The 19,572-nt window shown below is 39.3% G+C and overlaps 1 protein-coding gene across 11 annotated transcripts in view; it reads left to right on the top strand.

Annotated features, from left to right (window-relative positions):
* CTNNA3 (catenin alpha 3) overlaps positions 1-19,572 on the top strand; it is a 454,192-nt gene that overhangs the window by 269,464 nt on the left and 165,156 nt on the right. For 10 of the 11 annotated variants that reach the window (XM_050305771.1, XM_050305769.1, XM_050305770.1 and 7 more), the window contains one exon: positions 13,658-13,750. The exons of the other annotated variant lie outside the window; for it this stretch is intronic. In XM_050305771.1, the coding sequence (XP_050161728.1) occupies positions 13,658-13,750 (93 nt within the window). The remainder of the gene's footprint in view (positions 1-13,657; positions 13,751-19,572) is intronic. 11 annotated transcript variants of the gene reach the window in all.

The following is a 19,572-nucleotide window of genomic DNA, read 5'->3' as shown; positions in this document are numbered from 1 at the left end:
AGATTTGATATCCCAAGTAACATTTCCATTGTTTCCTCTCTGATAGCAACTTAATCTAAAATGGAATTTAACAATCATTTAATTTTGCTTTACATATCAAAGTATTGCATTTACAAAATCCTGTCAACTGGAAGATCCTGATTTTTTTCCTACCACCTTCAAAGACAAGGAATTGAGTATTCTCAGCACTGCTCCTGTTTCTATCAGTTTTAATCCCAGGCTGGTAAATACCAAATAAATATAACATTTTAATCCTCCATTACCTGTTTTTTAATAGTGGTTTTACTTAGTTATGGAAAAACAAAACTGCTTCTGACAGTGGCAAAACTTCCCTACTGCATGTGTAGAGGTCATGGTGGCAGATTACTGGAACATCTTTATTAATTTCCAGATGTCAGAAGAGAGCAGAATCTTTTACCATTCTTCTTTGGAGCATAATCAGAAGGCAAGAAACAAGTTTTTCGTTCCAGGCAGTTCAATGCTAAGGAACTTCTCCCCCAGATGTAAGATTCAAGTCAAGGGCTTCACACTTTTTTTGCTGGCACTTTTACTGTTACTGTTCTTCTTCAACCCATCATATAATCACATGGTATCATCATATAATCACAACTGTGTCAAAATGCCAGTTAAAGACCCTAAACTGGGGAGTATATCATCATACCTATTTTTGTTTCCCAGTTTAGCGTCTGTTAGCTGTGTCCATAAGCAGCTGTCCCTGGGATACAGGATCCTGTTGGAAGATGAGATCTGCTGACACAGAACTGGAGTGTGGTTTTCTGCTTCAAGGAGCACATATCTAACTGTGAAGCAGTTGGCATACAGAGATATGGATGCAGACTATTGGTCAGCATTTTGGGAATAAAATGTACCTGTCAGCAGATTGGGGTGACGTTTTTATAAATAAGATAAACTGTTTTAAGCACAGTCAATATTTATGAATGGGAAGTGGATTTCCATTACATTACCATACTAATTTCTATAATCAGTCTACCCTTGACAAATTATCTCTCCTCTCTTATCAGATGTTTTTTATTTTTTATTAGCTCTTATTTAATGAGTTACTGCTTTGTTTTTGAGAGGAAAACCACTCAATTTTAGTTTACTAGTTTCTATGCATCCTCAGCTTGTGCGATTCAGAATTCCCATTCAGTACTCCCTTGTTTCTGTCTGACTTTCTCTCTTTCAAGAGGGACCAGTGTGCAGCCTGCCTGTTCAGGCAGGGTTGAATTAGTGGCACATCCATGAGATCTGGGCAGTGGAAATTCCTTTCTTGTAGGTTCTTCATTGCTGCAGTTCAGTTAAACCGAAAGATCTCAGTGGATCCATTTTAACAATTCAATTGCTGACTTTGCTAATTTTAGCAAATTTGTGATTAGATAGTTCTGTAGCAAGTAATACTAATTAGTGTCTGAAACTGTGTTGGAATTATATTTAAAATTGATGGTGGCACAGGAATGATGCACAAATGCTTGAAACGCAAAAAAAAAAAAAAAAAGCTTTATGTTCTAATAGAAACAGTCTGACAACAGTAATTGAAGGAGGAAGGAAGGAGGCCTTTAAAGATGGGTAACTTTTTCTGGATGTATTGGAGCTGGTAGATGGATGTTTAATGGAGAGTTAATGTGGTCAAAACAGTGAATTAAGAAAATTAATTCAATAAATTAGCTTAAAATCTAGCATGTACTTCTAAGTATATGTAAACTTTAAGACATTGAACATAGCTATTTAGGACCTTAGAGAGTTCTAGCATTTTGCAGCAAGTCCTGAATTAATAATGTGAGAATTTTTGCACCTTTATGTAATTAATCAAATAAGGTCCAACTTTTCTATTACTGATTGAGCTTCAGGTGATAGATGGTGACATTTTCATTAATCCTCTTAATCACAACCTTTATTGCGTAAGTATGAAGCAAGGGAACAAAAGATAAACAACCCAAAGATTTATCAGACTTCCAGTGTCTGAGGGGCATATTTCAACAGCTAGAAATGTCAGGCAGCAAGTAGAGTGAGACAGGGTGTGCCATAAGTTATGGGGGCTCCAAAAGGGAAGTGGACTCCCCATTTGACAATTTTGGTGATAGTGTAGTACAGAGAGCTGACACAAATGCATTGGTGGTGACTTTTTTTTCTTCCATTACTGCAAATAACAGATTAAAAACTTCCTCAGAATATTAAAAATTGTGGTAATTGTGATTCCGTTACATCCCCAGAAGTCTCATCATTTTGATATATTGATCTGTAATGAGCCAGTCACCTAACACAGAATAATTGCAAAGGTACTAAAAAAGGAATACACCATCAAAGTATTAACATCATTTTGTTAATACTTTTAAGAAGCTTGTGCTTCTTAAATACCAGATAAGTCTATGGGTGTGTGCACTTGTTAGGGTTTGCTGGCATGTTGGATTTTTTTCCTTGGAATATGGATGCTGTGATATCTGTTAAAGGATTGTTTTAAACTGAAGGAGGGTAGATTTAGGTTAGGTAAGAGCAAAAAATTCTTCCCTGTGAGGGTGCTGAGGCCCTGACACAGGTTGCTTAAAGAAGCTGTGGCTGCCCCATCCCTGGAAGTGTCCTAGGCCAGGTTGAATGGGGCTTGGAGAAACCTGTTCTAGTGAAAGGTGTCCCTGGCCACGGCAGAGGGGTGGAACCAGATAATCCCTTCCAAACCAAAGCATTCTGTGATTTTAAGAGCATTTTACAAAGGATCAGTCAAGATATTTGTTTGCTCAGTTTAATCACCTCTCTACGAATCTTTCTCGGTATTTTACCACTGGCAAATTGGCTTTCAAACCACTATTTTTCTCCACCACTGCCTGGGTGGCGCTTTTCCAAGATTGTACTTCATAACATGAATATATTCTTAGATACATTAGAGTAACTGAGAAATGTTCTTGTTCTGAAATGCAGTTTGTACACAATACCTAGAGAAGCTATCTAATATCTTGTATTTGAGACAAGAAAGCAAAAAAAGTAGGGCAAGTGCTTTCATAATACAGACTTAACAGCATAAATTAAAAAAAGAGTAGCTAGAAAAAAAAGAAGTAAGGAAATTATCAGAAAACACACTGTGGGAAGCCATGGACTGGAATATCTGATCACAAGGAAGGCAAGTGATCTTTGTTTAACAGGGAAGTTGGATATTTTTTTGTTTATGACAGCTTGGCTGAGACAAAAAGCACATACTGTTAGGTGTTTCGCTTTGGTGTAATTCATCCTCTACAGAGGCTCTTTAAAAGAATCTGAACACCAAACTTGGGCAATATGCAACAATGTCAACGTAGTTACTTCCAAGGAGTTGACATTGCTCACATTTTAACATCATTGTATGCAAATACTTTTTAATAACTGTTAGCCTGGTATTCAAAATACTGAGCTCATGACAAATTTCTGAAATCTTCTAAAAACACAGGCTGGTCTTGCTAGGCATGAGGAACCTCCTTGCCAAGCTCACTCAGTAGGATAGAATTAAAATATCTAGGTGTGCTTTCTCTAAACGAATGGTCCTCAGTCACAAAACTATCAGCAGTCTTCTATCCAACTGGTGCAGGGAAGGGACAGAAGACAATAGTGGTCCTACTCTGTGCACTTCTGTGATGGCAAGTTCAGATTACTGTTCTGAATTTTAATTCAATTAATGTCTATCCTGTTAGCCCATTATTAAGAGTCATTTATGGATTTTAATTCTAGACTTCCTTGCAGAGAGATTTGTTTCCTTTGGAAAGTAACTCCTACATCTCTTTCTCTGCTGTTGTTGGACACGTCTGTGTGTGAGGATTGTTTCTTATCAGTGCATCACTTTACAGTGAATAACAGTCAATTCATTTGCCCCTTTTCGAGGTCAATGTACTGTAAACAAGATAGGAGTTTTTCAATGGATTTAGTAGGATCACAATCCTACACTTTGATATCTACATGCTTAAGGGTGAGCCCACACATGCTTCAGACTGTACTGTGATCTGCAGCTTGGAAATCTGATATATATGATTTTAAATGCAAGTCTGGATTGCAAGGTTTGTGAACAGTTTTAAATGTTTTCTTTGTGATCAGTCTCACCTTTCCTAGACCAGAGATCACATACCAAAAATTTATCAAGGCTTTCTTATAAAGTATTTTATGAACCCTTAAACTCTGCTAGCAGAAGTCGAGACTTCCACTGACATGGAAACATTTTATGTTAGTACGTTTATTCCATATAAACTGAAGTAGCTACGAGCCTACTTTCAGCTCCACTGCAATTGGAATTGGCTGTCTGTACATGTCTTTCATGTGCCATTCACAAAGAAGAGAATAAAGACTAATAAACCTGAGAAAAATTACATATTCATTAAGGGATAAAGGGAGGGTAAAAATTAATGAGAGGGTGAATTATATTTTCACAAGATATTTGAAATGTAGCCTATAGTGAATGCATAAAAATATACTGTAATGCAATAAGAATATAATGCACAGGAATATACTGTGTTTCTGTGGCACATTAGATTTTTACCACTGGAACAGTGGTAAAAATTTATTTTGTTTTTCACACAGCTTAGTTATGGAGTTGTGGTAGTTTTAATCTAGGCCTTCCTTGGTGACCAGTTTGTAACCAAGGAAGGGCCAGTGTTCCCAGTATTCCATACGATTTTTACGTAAATCGAGGTATAAATAAGAAGGGAGGAGAGGCCTTCTCTCTCTTCTCTTCTGGCGAGGTTTGGGAACAGTGGGTCCCTGTGTTGGTCTCGCTTATGTAAGGCTGAGGCCTGCAGCGACCACTGGCCTGACACGTGGAGGCTCGGAGAGTGCTGGCCGTGTCTGCCAATCCTACTTTTTCTAAGGGATGTGGTGAGATCTGTTTTGTTAGTTATTAGTATAGTTCTTGAGTTTGATCATGTATACCTGTTCGGTGTCCCTTTTTGTCCCCTTTTGTCCTCCTTTTCCCCTTTCCCTATCCCTTCAGGGGGTATTTGGATTCCCTTTTGCTGTATACATAGCATCTTAACTGCATATAATATATATATATATGCATACATAATATATATATTTTTTTAAATAACTAGCTTGATTTCGGGTTCTTCAATTTGCATAGTTTTTTTTCCTTTGTCCTTGGGGAAAAAGGGAGGGGGAAGGGGGGGCTGCTACTGTGGGTTTGGGCATTTGGCAGGGAGCCAGGTCCAGACCATCATAGGAGTATATACACATGTGTGTACTTAATTGTGAATGAGTAAGGGATTACTTCCTAGCCACCGCACATACCATTGGCTTGAGCAACTCAGAAAAAGCTTCCTAAGTGTGTTTATCGCCTTAAATTTCAATTTCGCTTTTCAATTCACCTCGGTGTGGAAAGTTTTTGAATGGAGTCAGCGTATCTCCAAGTCCTCCTGCCTACCCTGTCCAGCAAGTTCCTGACACTCAGCGAGAGGAAAACAAACCCAGGGGTGGTGGGAAATTGCGGTGTTCAGAGCGGTTTCTCGCGGAGCCACTGACGAGGCTCTTTTAAAGCTTTCCAGGCGCGGACCTGTCTGGCCCGGCCGGGCTCGGTGTCTTCCCAGTGCTGCCGTCCCGGTGTGGACACTCAGCAGCTTCCTGTGGTGTGCGGCTCAAACACAAACACACACACACACCCTCACAAACTCACACACAGCAGCTTTGTGCGATGAGGCCCGAGGATGCATCTGCTCAGCACCGCGCCCCGCCCGCTCTGTAGGTTCAGATGCTGTAGGCACACCGTAGGTGCCGGCAGGCTTTGTGTCCCGGAGTGGGTGCATTTGGCTGCACAACCCCGTGTGAAGCTTTTATGGTAAGTGCCGAAGGTGTCTCCTGGCAGAGGAAATCCCACCATTCTGGCCACTGGGTGCTGAGGGCAGATGGCGTGGGCCAGGCAGGTCTGGCTGCTAAAACCAGCCAGACCTGTGTGTTTTCTGCTTTACTGTCTAATTTAGGAGATGTTATTTCACTTTTGTAAGAAGTGAGGTTTGGTTGCCTTGCTGCTTTAAGGCATAATTTTGTGCCACATAAATTCTAAAATACTGATCCACGAGGCAACAACAGAAAACAGTATGTTAAGAAATATTTTTCCGGGTTCGGAGGTTTTCAGTCTCACTTATTGGAGGTAAAATGGCCTCTTTTGAGACGAAGGAGTGTAACTAAGTGATAATGAGATTGTGGGAGCACAGGTGTGGGTAAGGGATGTACAGCCCAGCCTGGAGAGGTCTTTGGGTCAGTGTTGGGACTTAGTTATTATATGTTATTCTTAAAGCTGTTGGGTGAGTGTTACAATAAATAACCTTTTCAACTCCCGTTAAGTGGAAGTAGGACAAGAATAGATTAAAGGTCTTTGTAATAATGTAGAAATCATAATGGTGTATTGTATCCTGTATTGTATTGTATCCTACTCTGAAACAAATGCCTTTTTTTTTTTAATCATAAGCATAAGCATCGTCTCCTTCGAGGGTTACAAAGTCTTTAACAGGACTCTGCCTCATCCGAGCCGCTCCTGCTCCAGCATAGGGCTTTTCTCTTTCTGTTAAAGTCACAAATCTCTGGTGCATCCACAAGCTCCTCTGTGAGCCGCATGGGGGGTCTCTTCACCCCAACAAACTTTCACAAGTGGCAGGGTTTTATTTTTCAGTCTTTACCCTGCTGAAGGGAGGGAGAGCGAAAAAGAGAAAAAGCAGCTCTCCCCCCTTCAAACTTTTCTTCTCTCTCCTGCGACTGCAGCTTTGACCTTGGAAATTCTGTTATCTCATGGCTGGAATTCTTCTGCAGCGGTTTCTCGTCTAAGCAGTTTGTCTTTTAAACCTTTTTTTTCTTCACTCTCTCACAAGAGAGAAGGGAGGCTTCAGTGCTGCACCTGCCCCCCCGGCCCAAGCCGGGGAGGAGGGGGCCTTGGCCCTCCTCGGGCCCGCTACCCTTCTACATGGCTGCTGCTCCTAATTTCAACTGCGCCACAACTTTCTCTTCCGTTTTCTTAAAGATGTAATTAGCAAAGGCGTCACTGAACTTTTTGATTGGTTTTTTGTCCGGAAATCACTTGGACAAAACCATCCTCAGCCCCAGGGATGGGCTGGTGGGCAAAACCACGACAAATGGGATGACTTTTCCTTCTGAAAAGCCAATACTTGGAAAGAAATCTTTAAACACATCTGATATGTTCACTTGTGTGAGGTAGGAGGGGTTGGTGGTTGCACATTATATGAGTTGCCTGGGGCTCTGACCTGCTTTCTTCAGTGAATTTCATCTTTTAAATTAGGAGGTATGGATTTGTACTTTCTCTGGGAAGACTTTCAAAGTGGTGAATTTCAGATATTGCCAAAAGCAGAATCTTGAAAAAGTTAGATGACCTTTGTTTTCCTTTTTTTTTTTTTTTTTTTTTAAATTGTTTTGTGGAATATTTGAATTAACAGTAATAAGAAAGTAATTAAGGATGCAGTAATACATATTTTTGAATCTTGCCTGGGTTTTATAGAATAAATGGGCCTGAAATCTTGCCTATTGTATTGACAGTTTATTATATATGCTGTATTTATTATTGGAGTGCAGGAGATGGAGGCTTTCATGCAGTTTTGCAAACTGGCTGATCCTTACTGACTTTCATTGGTGAGTGATGTTTTTCAAATCCCACTGGTGTCAGACAGTTACAGTCAGTTCACTAATCTGTTCATAAGTACTTCTGTGTGCCCCTTTCCCTCAAGAACTCTGTATCCTGGCAGGGAGTTTTGATCACTCCTTCCCTTAGATATTTTATGGAATTGGCTAATTCTATGCATGACTGAGTCCTCTTGCTCCATGGGTAACTGCTGTCTTATTTGCCATGTTTGTTTGTTGTGATGCTGAGCTAAGGAAAATGTGAAGGTTTGTTATTAGTTACATGACTACAGAATTGGATAGTCACTTTGTCCTTTTGAAAACCCTGCCTTCTTCTGCTTTAATTCAATACACAGCATCTTTCTACTTCTAAAATGGTTTTTTTTTTTGTCTTGTTACTGACAATTTTTTTTCCTGTCCACCTGAAAAAAGAACCAGGGACAAGGCAGTAAAAATGGTTGGGTTTTAGTCAGTTCTTTGCTTCTCTTATTTTCCTTGTCAAGTAGTTTTCTTTATATTGCTGTGCTCATGTGACACTGTTGGAGTGCCCTCTGTTAACATTCAGCAAGGGGTGCTAAGGGGGAGGTTTCATCAAGCAGATTACTTGAAGATCTTTCACTTGCTGTTATGTTTGGGCCCATGGAAGGACCTTTGTTCAGGTGTCAGAGGCTTCTTCCCAGTTATTCCAGTGGATTGGTTATTCCCAGTGGATTGAGTATGGTGCTGGTGTGGATGATAAGCTTTTTGGAGAAACCATTAGTGAGACACAAGTCACAACTGTAGAGAGTTTCTGTTTAGTGGAGTCTTCAGTTAACCTGGGCTGTCAGTGCACAGATAAAATCTAAATACAGTATTTGTTCTTGGATGTAACAAGGGCTCTACACACTGAGGTCTAGAGAGGGAATCCATAACTGAGTTCTTCAGCTGTAAACTGTGACCCAAAGCAGTCAGAGCAATCTTAATGGGGCATCAAGCCTGAGACCTTTATGGAAAAGGAAATTATTTCTGACATGTTACTGGGCAGAATTCTTCCTTACATATGTGTGGAGTTTGCTGCAGAATATTGTGTGGGGGTTTTTTTCCATTTTTATTTTGGTTGAGGCCCAATTCATCTCATCTTCTAAATGAGCTTGTATGAGAGAAGGCTTGTCTGAGCATGTGGAACTTAAAATAAACCAGTTGCAGCTATGTTGCTAAAAAACAAAATTAACCTAAAAACTAACCATCTGGTCCATTTATTAATTAATTACAGAAGCAGAATCTTTTGTCATGTTTGACAGGAAACATTTAATGTCATGTAATACTCAGAGAAGTAACATCTTAACCAGGTGGTTGGTTACTCTTGAGCAGAGGCAGTGATAAGCCTCAGGTGGAGCTAATTTTATTAGAAAGAATCTTTCTGGGAAAGTGCAAGGGGTAAAGGTAAGAGAGACAGGGAAAGCAACATAATATATGTTAAATGCATGTTTGAGTAGAGTTTTTACCTTCATCCCCACAAAAGTAAAAGCTAATAAAAGTTAACAGTGTAAATTTTGACCTGAAGTATTACTATTTGAGTTGATCTGGAAAGAAATCAAGCTTTATGGTAGAAAATGGACTGGAAAACAAGCAACATTGTGATATTACTTTACTGCCCACTGGAGGTAAGTTTTCAGTCTAGAGCAATGTGTTTTTTTCCCTATAAACAAATATTCTAGTCAATGTAGGTTTTATCAAGCTCATAAAAATGCATCTAGTAATCATAAATGCATATAAAAATGCAGCAACGACTAGAAGACACACATACATCAATATAGCTGTTCCCTTGAAAAAATCTAGAGTCATTATTTAATGTTGACCTTTATAGTTTTTGCATGGCTCTTTTTTTTTGTATGAACAGTCATTTTCCTCAAAAGGCTTTTTAAGGCTTCATGAGTAAAGCCTTAGTAGTAGAAAGTGAGAACGCATCATAAACTTGTAAAAGGTATTTCTTTGTACCACCAAATTGGAAGCAAAGAATATGTAAAAGGCTTCTTCCACTTATAGTTTGAAGAGAGCAGAGTTACAGTCAGTTTATAGAGAGTATGTAATTTATATCAAAAGCTATGTTGACTGCTGTAAAGCTGAAATTCAGATGTTTCTCAGCTCAGTATTCAGTTGCTCTCCTACAAATGAAATATGAATTGTGATTATTCAGGATTAACCAAACAAAACAAACCACAAGAAAAGAACAACAACAAAACAACAACAACCAGAAAAAAACCAAAAAATTCCTCACCGAAAAACAAAGCAGCAAAATCATCAGATCAGTATTTTAAACTTTCTAGTAAAGGCTATATTTGAAATCTTATGACAAACAACTTCAGCTTTCTTAAAATTTGAAGCGTGTCAGTTTTTATTTTAGACATATCACTGGTTTTCATTGCTTTGATTTATAATAATAATAATGGCCAGTCTTCGCGAGCGAAGATCCGGGGAAGGTCTTTCCACCTTCCAGCCTGCGCATTGGATTTTTTAGGTGAGACACAGTGTGCGCGGAACTGAGCCCACCCTTTAATCCTAAGGTTCATCTGCCGGGGCCAAGCGAACTTGGACGGTGGCAGTGAGGTCCTTAGGACGTAGATGGGTTGCCTTTTTAAGGGCTAACGAGCTCCACCTGCCCGGGAGTGGCCCTGACCGGGAATCGAACCCGGGCCTCGGTGGTGATTTAGAGTATATTGCAAAATGACTTAAATATCAACAGAGCATTTGTTATCCAAGGCTATACACTCTCCCAGTACTGAGAATTCCCATAGGATTACCAATGGGAGGGATTGGATTGCCAGAGAGTTCTTTAAGTATGGTAAAAATACTACCAAGAACAGACTTTGGGCTTCCCTGCAGAGCAGTGAAAGACCCAGTTAACTTTAGGTTAGACAGAGCTTTGGAGGGTCTTTTCTCAGTGAAAGATTTTCTTGACAGGAAGTATTTACTATGAAGAAGAAGAAGTTCATGGAATTAACAACTTAATTATCCTTAGCAATTTACAGTGTAGGTGAATTAGGATAAAATAATGAAAAGAAACTGAGCTCCTGTTGGTGGAGCAAGAGGGATCACATCTAAAGAACATGTTGCTTCATTTAGTACAATTTATAGAAGATTAATTTAGTTAGTCGGCAGACAGTCTGTTCCCAAGCAAATACTTATTTTTGGGAGTTAATGCAGTGAATTTGACTGAAAAAAATCCTTGGGGGTACATTTAGTTCTTACTGTGAAGTGTGAACAATAGAACACTAAAGCTGTTCTCAGCTGAGAATCAAGCAGGTGGTGAGGCAGTGCAGTGATTATTTACTCTGTTGCTGCTTTAAAATCTTACCTTTGCATTTCGCTTTGCATTTGTGTTCTGACCTTGGAGTTAACTCTGAACCAGGATTCATTCCTGAACCGCTGTCTTACATTTGTGACATTTAATGTAAATAATACCAACCTCTGTTTGCTGTTGGAAAGTTGCCTGGCATAAATTCCTAGTGATTATATCCTTATATGCCTGTGCTTTGAGGAATGGTATTATGAATTGGGTCATCACCAAGGAATACCTGCAGTTGACCTGAAGAATCAGGAAGGGAAGCATAAGATCAAAAACAGTTTTTCCTCTCAGTATAAAAAAGTGTTGTGACTGTTGACTTCAAATAAAAGGGAATACTTGTGGACTAAGAGATCCTTCCCAAACTGAGTGTGCTTTGTCAGAGAAGAGCCATGCTTTTTTACCCTTCTAATCTTCACCTTGATCTGGTAACATACACATAATTTGTTTCCAGATGCTGATCAGCTCCATAGAGCCATTGGCACAGATTCATTTAGAATTCATTCTCATATTTTGAACAGAAGATTGGTTTAGAGTTCATTCTCATATTTTGAAGAACTGCATGATCTCTGGAAGCCTCTTTCAACCTAATTTATTATTCTGTGACTGTGACAAGGACTGCATTGTACTGAAATGTTGCAGCCAGTGCAACTGGGAAACAGGATAAAACGTTGTTCTAACCTGTCTCTATATCTGCCTTGCTGATCAAGACAGGGACAAAAGAGTTACTGCTTACAATAGAACTCAGTCTTAAAACTGTTCTTAATGACAAACAGGAGCTGTGTATCCTGTCTGTCCATATGTTTGCAGTGGATCCTAAGGAATGAAAAGTAGTATGTCTGGGAACTTTGCAATGAAATTTGAAAAACCTGAGGAACCTTATAATAAAGAGAAAAAAGGGCTGCTGAGAGTTTATTTTGTCCTGGTGGAATGGCTGTTATTGCCTTTTTTTTTTTAATTGTTCCTGCTTTAGACATAGAGAAGCTCTTTCAGAAATAGATCAATAATGTTTGCACTGAGCCTTGTCTAGTGCTTCTTTTAGGGTGGTGTATTAATGAAGTGTGAATGAATGCAGTGGGACATTAGGGATACAGAAACAGCTCAGTGACCAGGGCAAAGGAATTAAAATATTCAAACCAACATGAATTAGTTGTTGGGGACCAATAGTGAAAACCTCTGACCTTCAATCCAGAGAAAAATAACTGGGTTTTTTTTTTTTTGGAGGGGAGAGAATAGCATCTTTTAGAGCTATACTGTGATGACACCAAATCATCTATGGGTAGTTTAGGGTGAAGAGTGAGGAGGGGAAGCATAGAATCAAACCCATTTTTTTTCAGATACTGCATTAAAAAAACAACCCATGGCAGTTTACTTCAAAAAAGAATGTCAATGCATCTATGAAAACTGGATTTCTTCAGTCTTAACCATTGTTTTGTGTGTAGTCAAGATAACGCATCCCACAGGTAGGGAACCAGTGAGTTCTGTTGGAACACCAGGGATAGGTGCATGGAGTATTTATATGTAGGCACAGGTGTCCATGGAAGGCCCTGCATTCTGGCCCTCATCCCCTTCACAAAGTGTCTTACTCAGTCTCTTCTGACTTTGCAATAGAAGTAATTAATTTGTCTATGCACTAACTAATACCCTGTAATTACTTTATGTCAATTAAGTAAGAATAATAAAAGCCTTTGGCAATAGATCATTGTTGATCTAGTAGTAGTATCCTAAAATGTGGATAAATGAAGAACTGCTTCTATTTTGTAGCAGCTGAGGTGTAGAACTCATTGCACAAGTTTGGAATAATTCCCAAATAACAGTGCATGTCTATGTTGATCCCTGTATTCACACTTGCAGCACCGCAGAGGTCTATTTCTCAGACAGTTTTTGATCTACATTAATAAATAGGTAATACAGGGAAGGCTGTGATGGTTAATGAGTGTGTAGTAGTTGATGTAAAGGCTTCATATAACTCCAGTAGGATGAGAAGATCTACTGGATCCTGGTATCCCAACTGCTCTTGTGCCTTTGCCAAACCAGTCTCTTAGAGCCTGTTGATGTTGAGTTGTAGTGAGTGAAGCAAGTGCTCTTTTTCCTTAATCTATTTAAACTTGTGGAACTATGGAGCATCAGGGAAGAGGTTTTTACTCTAAAGGAAGCTGGATCTCCGTGGTTTATAGTAAAATAAAGCAGAAGACAGACTTGTTCTTTCACAGACTTCAAGTTTCCATGTACATTTTTCAATGTCAGCTGCACTGATGTATTTCAGTGGAAAACCATACCTCTAATTAAAGGAATGTGGATTATGTAGGATAGCTCAGGGCATAAATTACTCTGTGTTTTATTACAACAAATAAAGGCAAATGTTATTTGAGCTTTAAGGTCTTAAAAGTAAGTTTGGAAAAAAAAGTTAAAAAGCTGGCATGATTCAAAGGGCTCTGAAAAATTAACAGCCAAGATCACAAGCAATCTTAGCTGAAGCCTTAGGTTCTTAATTTGAAATTTGCTCATTTCATCTAAACAATGAGCTACAGCTGTCACCTGCTGAGCCTCAACTGGGATGAAGTCATGAGATTTCATGTCACTGTCACCCCTTTCCACCACTCTTTTTTTCACCCCAGTGTTTCCTTGTTCAAATATGTTCTTTGAAAAATTGTTTTCCAAAAACAAAGGCTTTCTAGCAGAGATGGTTTTTGTCAAGTTTGAGGGTTTGGGGATGCATGCTTGCTCAAAAGGCTCTTTGTTTATTTAAGTTTGTTTATTTTGTTTAAGGTTGCTAATCTTGCTTGTTCATTGTCAACAAATGAAGAAGGAACAAAAATTGTCCAAATGGCAGCTAATCACATAGAGACCTTGTGCCCACAGGTATGGCTTTTTCAATTAATTCCCATTACAGCATACTGAGCATACACTGTATTGTCACACCACATAGATGTTTAGTTGTGCTCCTTGAGTCTAAATTCATGTTCTTTTTATACAGTTCAGTGTAGCAAATGGAGACCAAATTGCAAATCCAGGGCAAATACTCAGTCAATTTGTTTTCTCTTTGTGCTTAACGTAGGAGTGTTTAATAGTCTGCATTGATTGGGAGTTTTAAAATGCTGTAAAAATTGGAATTGCAGAAATATGCTGTTCTGTTTCTGAAATCAAACCTGTTTGAATGAACGTTGTAATGTGATAGGCAGATTGGGAATGTTTTTACTCTTAGAAAGCAATACCTGTTTTAAAGTTTAAATTGAAATGCACAAAACCCTAATCAAGTGGTGATAGTATGTGAACAGCAAAGGATGAATTCTTCTGATTATCACCAATTTAAAAGATTGAACCTTTGTCTTAAGGAAATGAATTAAAAAAGGCACAGCTATAGATACCCTTTTTCTAAGCTATTCGGTACCAAAAGTTTATTCACTCATTGTTTGCATGTTCAGAATTATAGAGATATAAAAATATCTGCAGTTAGATCTGTGTAGAGCAAAGATTTTAATGATTTCTGTGAATATGATCTGTGTATTGCCTTGAGGCTGCACAATTTCAAGATCATTAGTTCTTTGGAGCTAGTTTACATGGTGGTCTAAGTCTTCTTACCCTTTTGTGCTGAATGTGGTGGAAATAAAAGATGAAGAACAAATATTATCAATATGTTCAATAGCAAGCTTGAGAAGTCGATTTTATCCTGTTGAATAAAAGGAAATCTTGGAGAAAAAAGGTTCTATCGAGGAAGTGAGATGTTCTGAAGATACCACAGGCCAGTGTTTTCTCATGAACCATTCAGGTTGAATGCCTGTTCTGACACTTGAACCCTTCTGTGTTTCACATACCACTCTCACGTGATTTAATGTGTGACTGGATTTATAAGAAGATTGTTGGCTTCTTCCAGCTTCTTTGTTTCTCCAGGGGATCAGGTGCACCTTTGCAATGGATTACTATGCATCCACATTCAGCTTTTTAATTGAAATTGAAACCTACACTTTCAGTAGTGCATCTGATACCAGAAACTCCTGAAATCTGATTTTGACTATAATATTGATTTTTCTCCACAGTCATTTAAGTTTCTAGGCTTTTAATTTCCTGTGGTAAAATGCAAGTTGCTTGGTTTTATTTCTTTTTTTTTTTTCCTGTTTAACCTCAAGGTAAACCGGGGATGAATTAGCTGATGATTATAGATCTGTCTAAAAAGAGAATGTGGTATGCACATGATAAGATTATGTTACTACTAATGGTGTGTTCATTGTGCAGGATTTCCTGCTTTCTTAGATAAGGACCATGCCCTGTGAAAGCAATTTGTATGTTACCTAAGGAAGAAATAACAGATTAAGGCTCCTGCATTTTTCAATAAATCAGATTATGCCATATCAGTTAAAAACCTTCCATAGGGAAAATAATTGTCTCTTAAGTTCCCTGTGAGGCTTATCAATCAGAGTTCAGAATGGGAAAATTCATGTGTAGGACTCCCCAGTGTTCTTAAATCTTTAGAATCTTGGTATTTTATGTGCTTTGAAAAATATATTTCTTGAAGAGAAACATGGGGTTTGGATTGAAATCAGAAATTGTAGAATTAAAAGAGAGCCTCCCCACCCCAAACATACCAAGTGAAAAAACCTCAGCAACGAAGACAACTCCTACAGAAAACACATGAGTGTCTTGGGAGTTCTGCAGATTTGACCAGCAAAAGTCCTCATGAAGCACAGGGAAAAAGGCAGATGCAGAACTGGCAAACCCTGGAGGAAAGTGTTTTTGCTTTTGTTATATTAATCAGACTCTACTGTAGATAAAATGTAGAGGGTTGATTCGGAACTTTACTGTGTTTTTTTTCCTCAAGTGAAATTATTAACCAATATTTGACTGCTCAATAAAAGAAATAAACCAGTATGTGACAGAGTTTGCAGGGAAAATCCTCTCTACTTTCCGTCTCGCTGGGGCGGAGTTGCTGTACTGGGAGTCCTGGTGTGGCACGCAGCAGAGAACCACGCAGCACGCAGGCAGGCAGGAGGCAAAGAGGGTTTAATTCAAATTTCCCGCGGCTTATAAGACTGCTGGAAGGAAGGGAGGGGCTCAGCTACTCGGCCAGCCAACGAGAGGGACCGGGAGGGTAATACCCAGTAAGAACCCAGGAACTGGGGAGAGACAGGGGAGACAAGCAATGGGGTTAGGATAGGGGCTTGGCCTGGCTCTGGGGGCACAACAGGAATGGCACTGCACACAACCGGCTGCATGGGGATGGAGAGGGAGAAAGAGGTAATTGTACATAGAATAGGGTGGTCAGGAACAATAAATTTGTGATATGGAGCTTTCTGTGCTGGCTTCAGGAGTTTTCTTGTGCTGTGTCTGTTTCTCCTCTATGATTGACATTTCCAGTGCACATATTCCACGTTGTTTTCCACAAGTATGTATGTTAGAGCCAATGCAAAACACATAACGCCTGTTCCTGGAATTTCATGAGTGCTTCGTGAAAAATGAGTTTAATATTAATGGTACATCAATAAGAATAGAATAAAGAAATACAGAGTTGCTAGCATATGATTTGGTGAAGGAAGAATTATTTCTGTCTATTTCACTCACTTTTGATTAGAACATTTTCTTCAGTTTTGTCAGGTAAGTAAAATCTACATTGGCACTTGTTTTATGTGGGAGTCCATGTTACTTTCCTAGTGTGCAAACAAAATCTTGACTCAAGAAAGAAAAAGAACCCACAAAAGCAAACAACAAGAATATTAATTTGTAGAGCTGTTTTGCTGATATCCATTTTGGGTTTGTTACCATTTTGCTTCAGTTCAGTGGCATGTTTGAAGAAGACTCTGGTTCCTCTAATAGTTAGTCCTCTGGAATACCAAGAGATAGTAAATATAGAGATGGAAAAGTATCCAGAATGTGGGAAACCAGAGATTAGCAGTCAAGAATCTGGTTTCTCTATCTAAATTATAGGATTTTTGCATTTTTATGGTCTGATCAGCTTCCAGGTGGTCCAGCATGTATGTCTGGCACACCAGGCCTTAGATATGTGACTTAAGCTGGGGTAGTGTTTGGGAAGAGCAGAGAAGATGGAACATTAGCAGCAGTACGTGTGCTGTGAGCTTGTTCTCTCTGAAACCCGTGTTTGTCAGAAACACACACTGGGGAGGTGCTGTGTTGCACATAATGAGAGATAAGGACATTTTCTACCCTGGGGGAATGGAAACCAGGGAGTGCCAGGAGCATAAATGCAAACAGATCCTGTTTGCTGATGCTTTTGAGGGGAGGAATGACCTTGAGCCTAAAACTGGAAGAGTTGTGTCAAAGTGGAGATCGAAGGTGGCTGGTCTTTACGTAATAGCTAAGAGCTTCAGCGTGTCAAAGAACTCTGCCTCAAGCCTTTTTGTTAGCATAAAGATCCCTGGAGAATTGTGAGGAGCAGGGTGTTTGGGACATTTTAGAAGAACCATATCCAAAATAGTGAATTTTAGGCTCCCTTCCTTTGAAGGTGGGATCTCGCTGGAGCTTGCTGCTGGTTACCAAACTGGTGCAGGGTAGTTAGTGAGCCATGCCAATTCTGGAGTGTCATGATGGGGAGGAAAATGCAGGAAAAACACAGGAATGTTCATGTTTTGCTTAACCTTTATATGATGATAAACAAATGTTTACAATTCATTCAATCCCATGCAGTATTTTTATCAGATATTTTAAAAGAAGACGTATGCACTGGTATAAGCAGTACCTTGGATCTTAGTCTTTTTACCTGAGTTCTGTTTTTCTCTGAAGTATTGAGAGAGATGGAAATCATCTGGTTATAATGTTATTAGGTAAGAAGCAATTCTATGGAACATGTTACGAATTGTCTCAGTTTAAATGAGACACAAATGTTTTGAGAATGAGTTATGAGGAAGACCCAAACTACTCCCTCTAAGCAATTGTAAATCCGAAATTAAAAGGCTCCAATTGAGAAAAATGTGGAAAGAGGAAAAATAACAGACCTGTATTGAAAGATATATGTGTATTGGCAGAACAACAAAAGAACACAAAATAAACCAAACAATAATCCTATACCAAAAAATAACCCCCTTCAAAACAAACAAACAAACAAACAAGTAAACAGTTCAGTTTGTGCCCTTTGGTGCAATTCTAACCACAACCAGCAGGGGGCGCTGCTGGATCGCTGGAGATGCAGAGCCTGCAGTGTTCTGTGCCGGCCAGCAGGGGCTACGGTTGGATCACTGGTGATTGCCATGTGGGGGCCCCCTCTCCGGGTGGGCTGGAGAAGCCCAAAATGGATGTCTTCCCTCCCACTCACCAGAAAAAAAAAAAAAGGAGAAAGGAGGGAAAGAAAAAAAAAAGGTCCTTCCTAACAGGAACTCACTCTGTCCTGCTGGCTGAGTTGTGTGGTATATCTTCCCCTCTCCTTTAATATGCACAAGAACTACTGCCAAAAAAAAAAAAAAACAAACAGAGGAGGAGAGACCTCCCAAACAGTTCCTCACCAATGAAAATCCAAGCAAAATTCCCAGCTGGCAACTAGGCCAAGAGCAAAGCCACCTTTGAGCTCCTGCCACTCAGACCTCGTCCCAGCTCAGGCCACAAACGAACTCCTCTCCCGTTTCCCAAGGAGAGGAGGAAAAAAAAAGTAAAAAAAAAAAAAAAAAGAACTCCTCATCCCTCTCCCCACAGACAAGGTCTTGAGGGCCATCAACTCAGAATGTGGTTTTACCAGCCACTTCTTTTGTGTTAGTTAATGGCCCAAGCCAACCTGCCTATTCAACATCCCTTTCACACCGTGGGCAGGGGGAAGGGAAAAATTCCATCTTAGTTTCCCAGAACAAACAAAACCATGACACTAATGAACAGCACATAACACTTGGCACATTTGTGGAAGATACAGCTTTAATATTCATTGCCATCTTTCCTTGCTGCTTCGAACTTAATATGCTGCCAGTAATTTTTAATACTGCTTGCTATGTCATAAACCACTAAATATAGAAACCGATTTTTTGGCTGTGGGAGTTTGTAAATAAATCAGTGTGGTATTTCAGGTATCATGGAGAGAGGTATTAGGGTAAGCAAGATGCTGAGCTGATCAGTGGGAATAAATTTATGCATGTCATATTTCTAGGCCATTGAAATACTGATCTGACAGCTGTGATGAACATTTTGTATTTGGTTTGTCCAGCATAATTCCTCTGTTTCTTCAGTGTCAAAATGACAGTCAGGAACTCACTACTGTATTTTGGTGTTACGGATCTGTTTATTGACACACGTACACCTGCAGTGAGGAGAATGGCAAAACCTGCCAAGACTCCTTGCAAGAAACCAGACCCTGCAGACTTCCTTTCTTTGAATTTTAGTAATTTCACCACTGTTGTAGTCCTGTCTCTCTAGCAGACAGTAATAAGCATATCACATGCTTTTTAGGATCGTGTGAAATGGTCTGTTTATTAGTTTATCAGTAACAGTGACAGCAGTGTGCCCCCCCCCTTCCCCCCAAGAAATCCACCCTGAGAAGCTCTGCTTTCCAAGCAGGCCTTGTGTGTTCTCTGCTTTCTTTCTCAAAAAAGTTATCGTAACTTTGTTATGCTTCCCGTAAGTTTTGCTCAAGCTTTCAATGTGAATGTCCTATAACTTTTTTTTTTCTCTGAATTAAACATTGAATGTGATTTTCCATTATAAAAATGAGTGGAGGAATTGAGTCTTTCCTTTGAGCTATGTTTTGATTTGCACTT

This window comes from Myiozetetes cayanensis, unplaced genomic scaffold (assembly GCF_022539395.1).
Source record: "Myiozetetes cayanensis isolate MyiCay16 unplaced genomic scaffold, myiCay2020 scf10, whole genome shotgun sequence".
NCBI classification, from domain to species: Eukaryota; Metazoa; Chordata; class Aves; order Passeriformes; family Tyrannidae; genus Myiozetetes; species Myiozetetes cayanensis.
The sequence above is the reverse complement of the archived record's forward strand: the minus strand, read 5'-3'. Positions and strand labels throughout refer to the sequence as shown.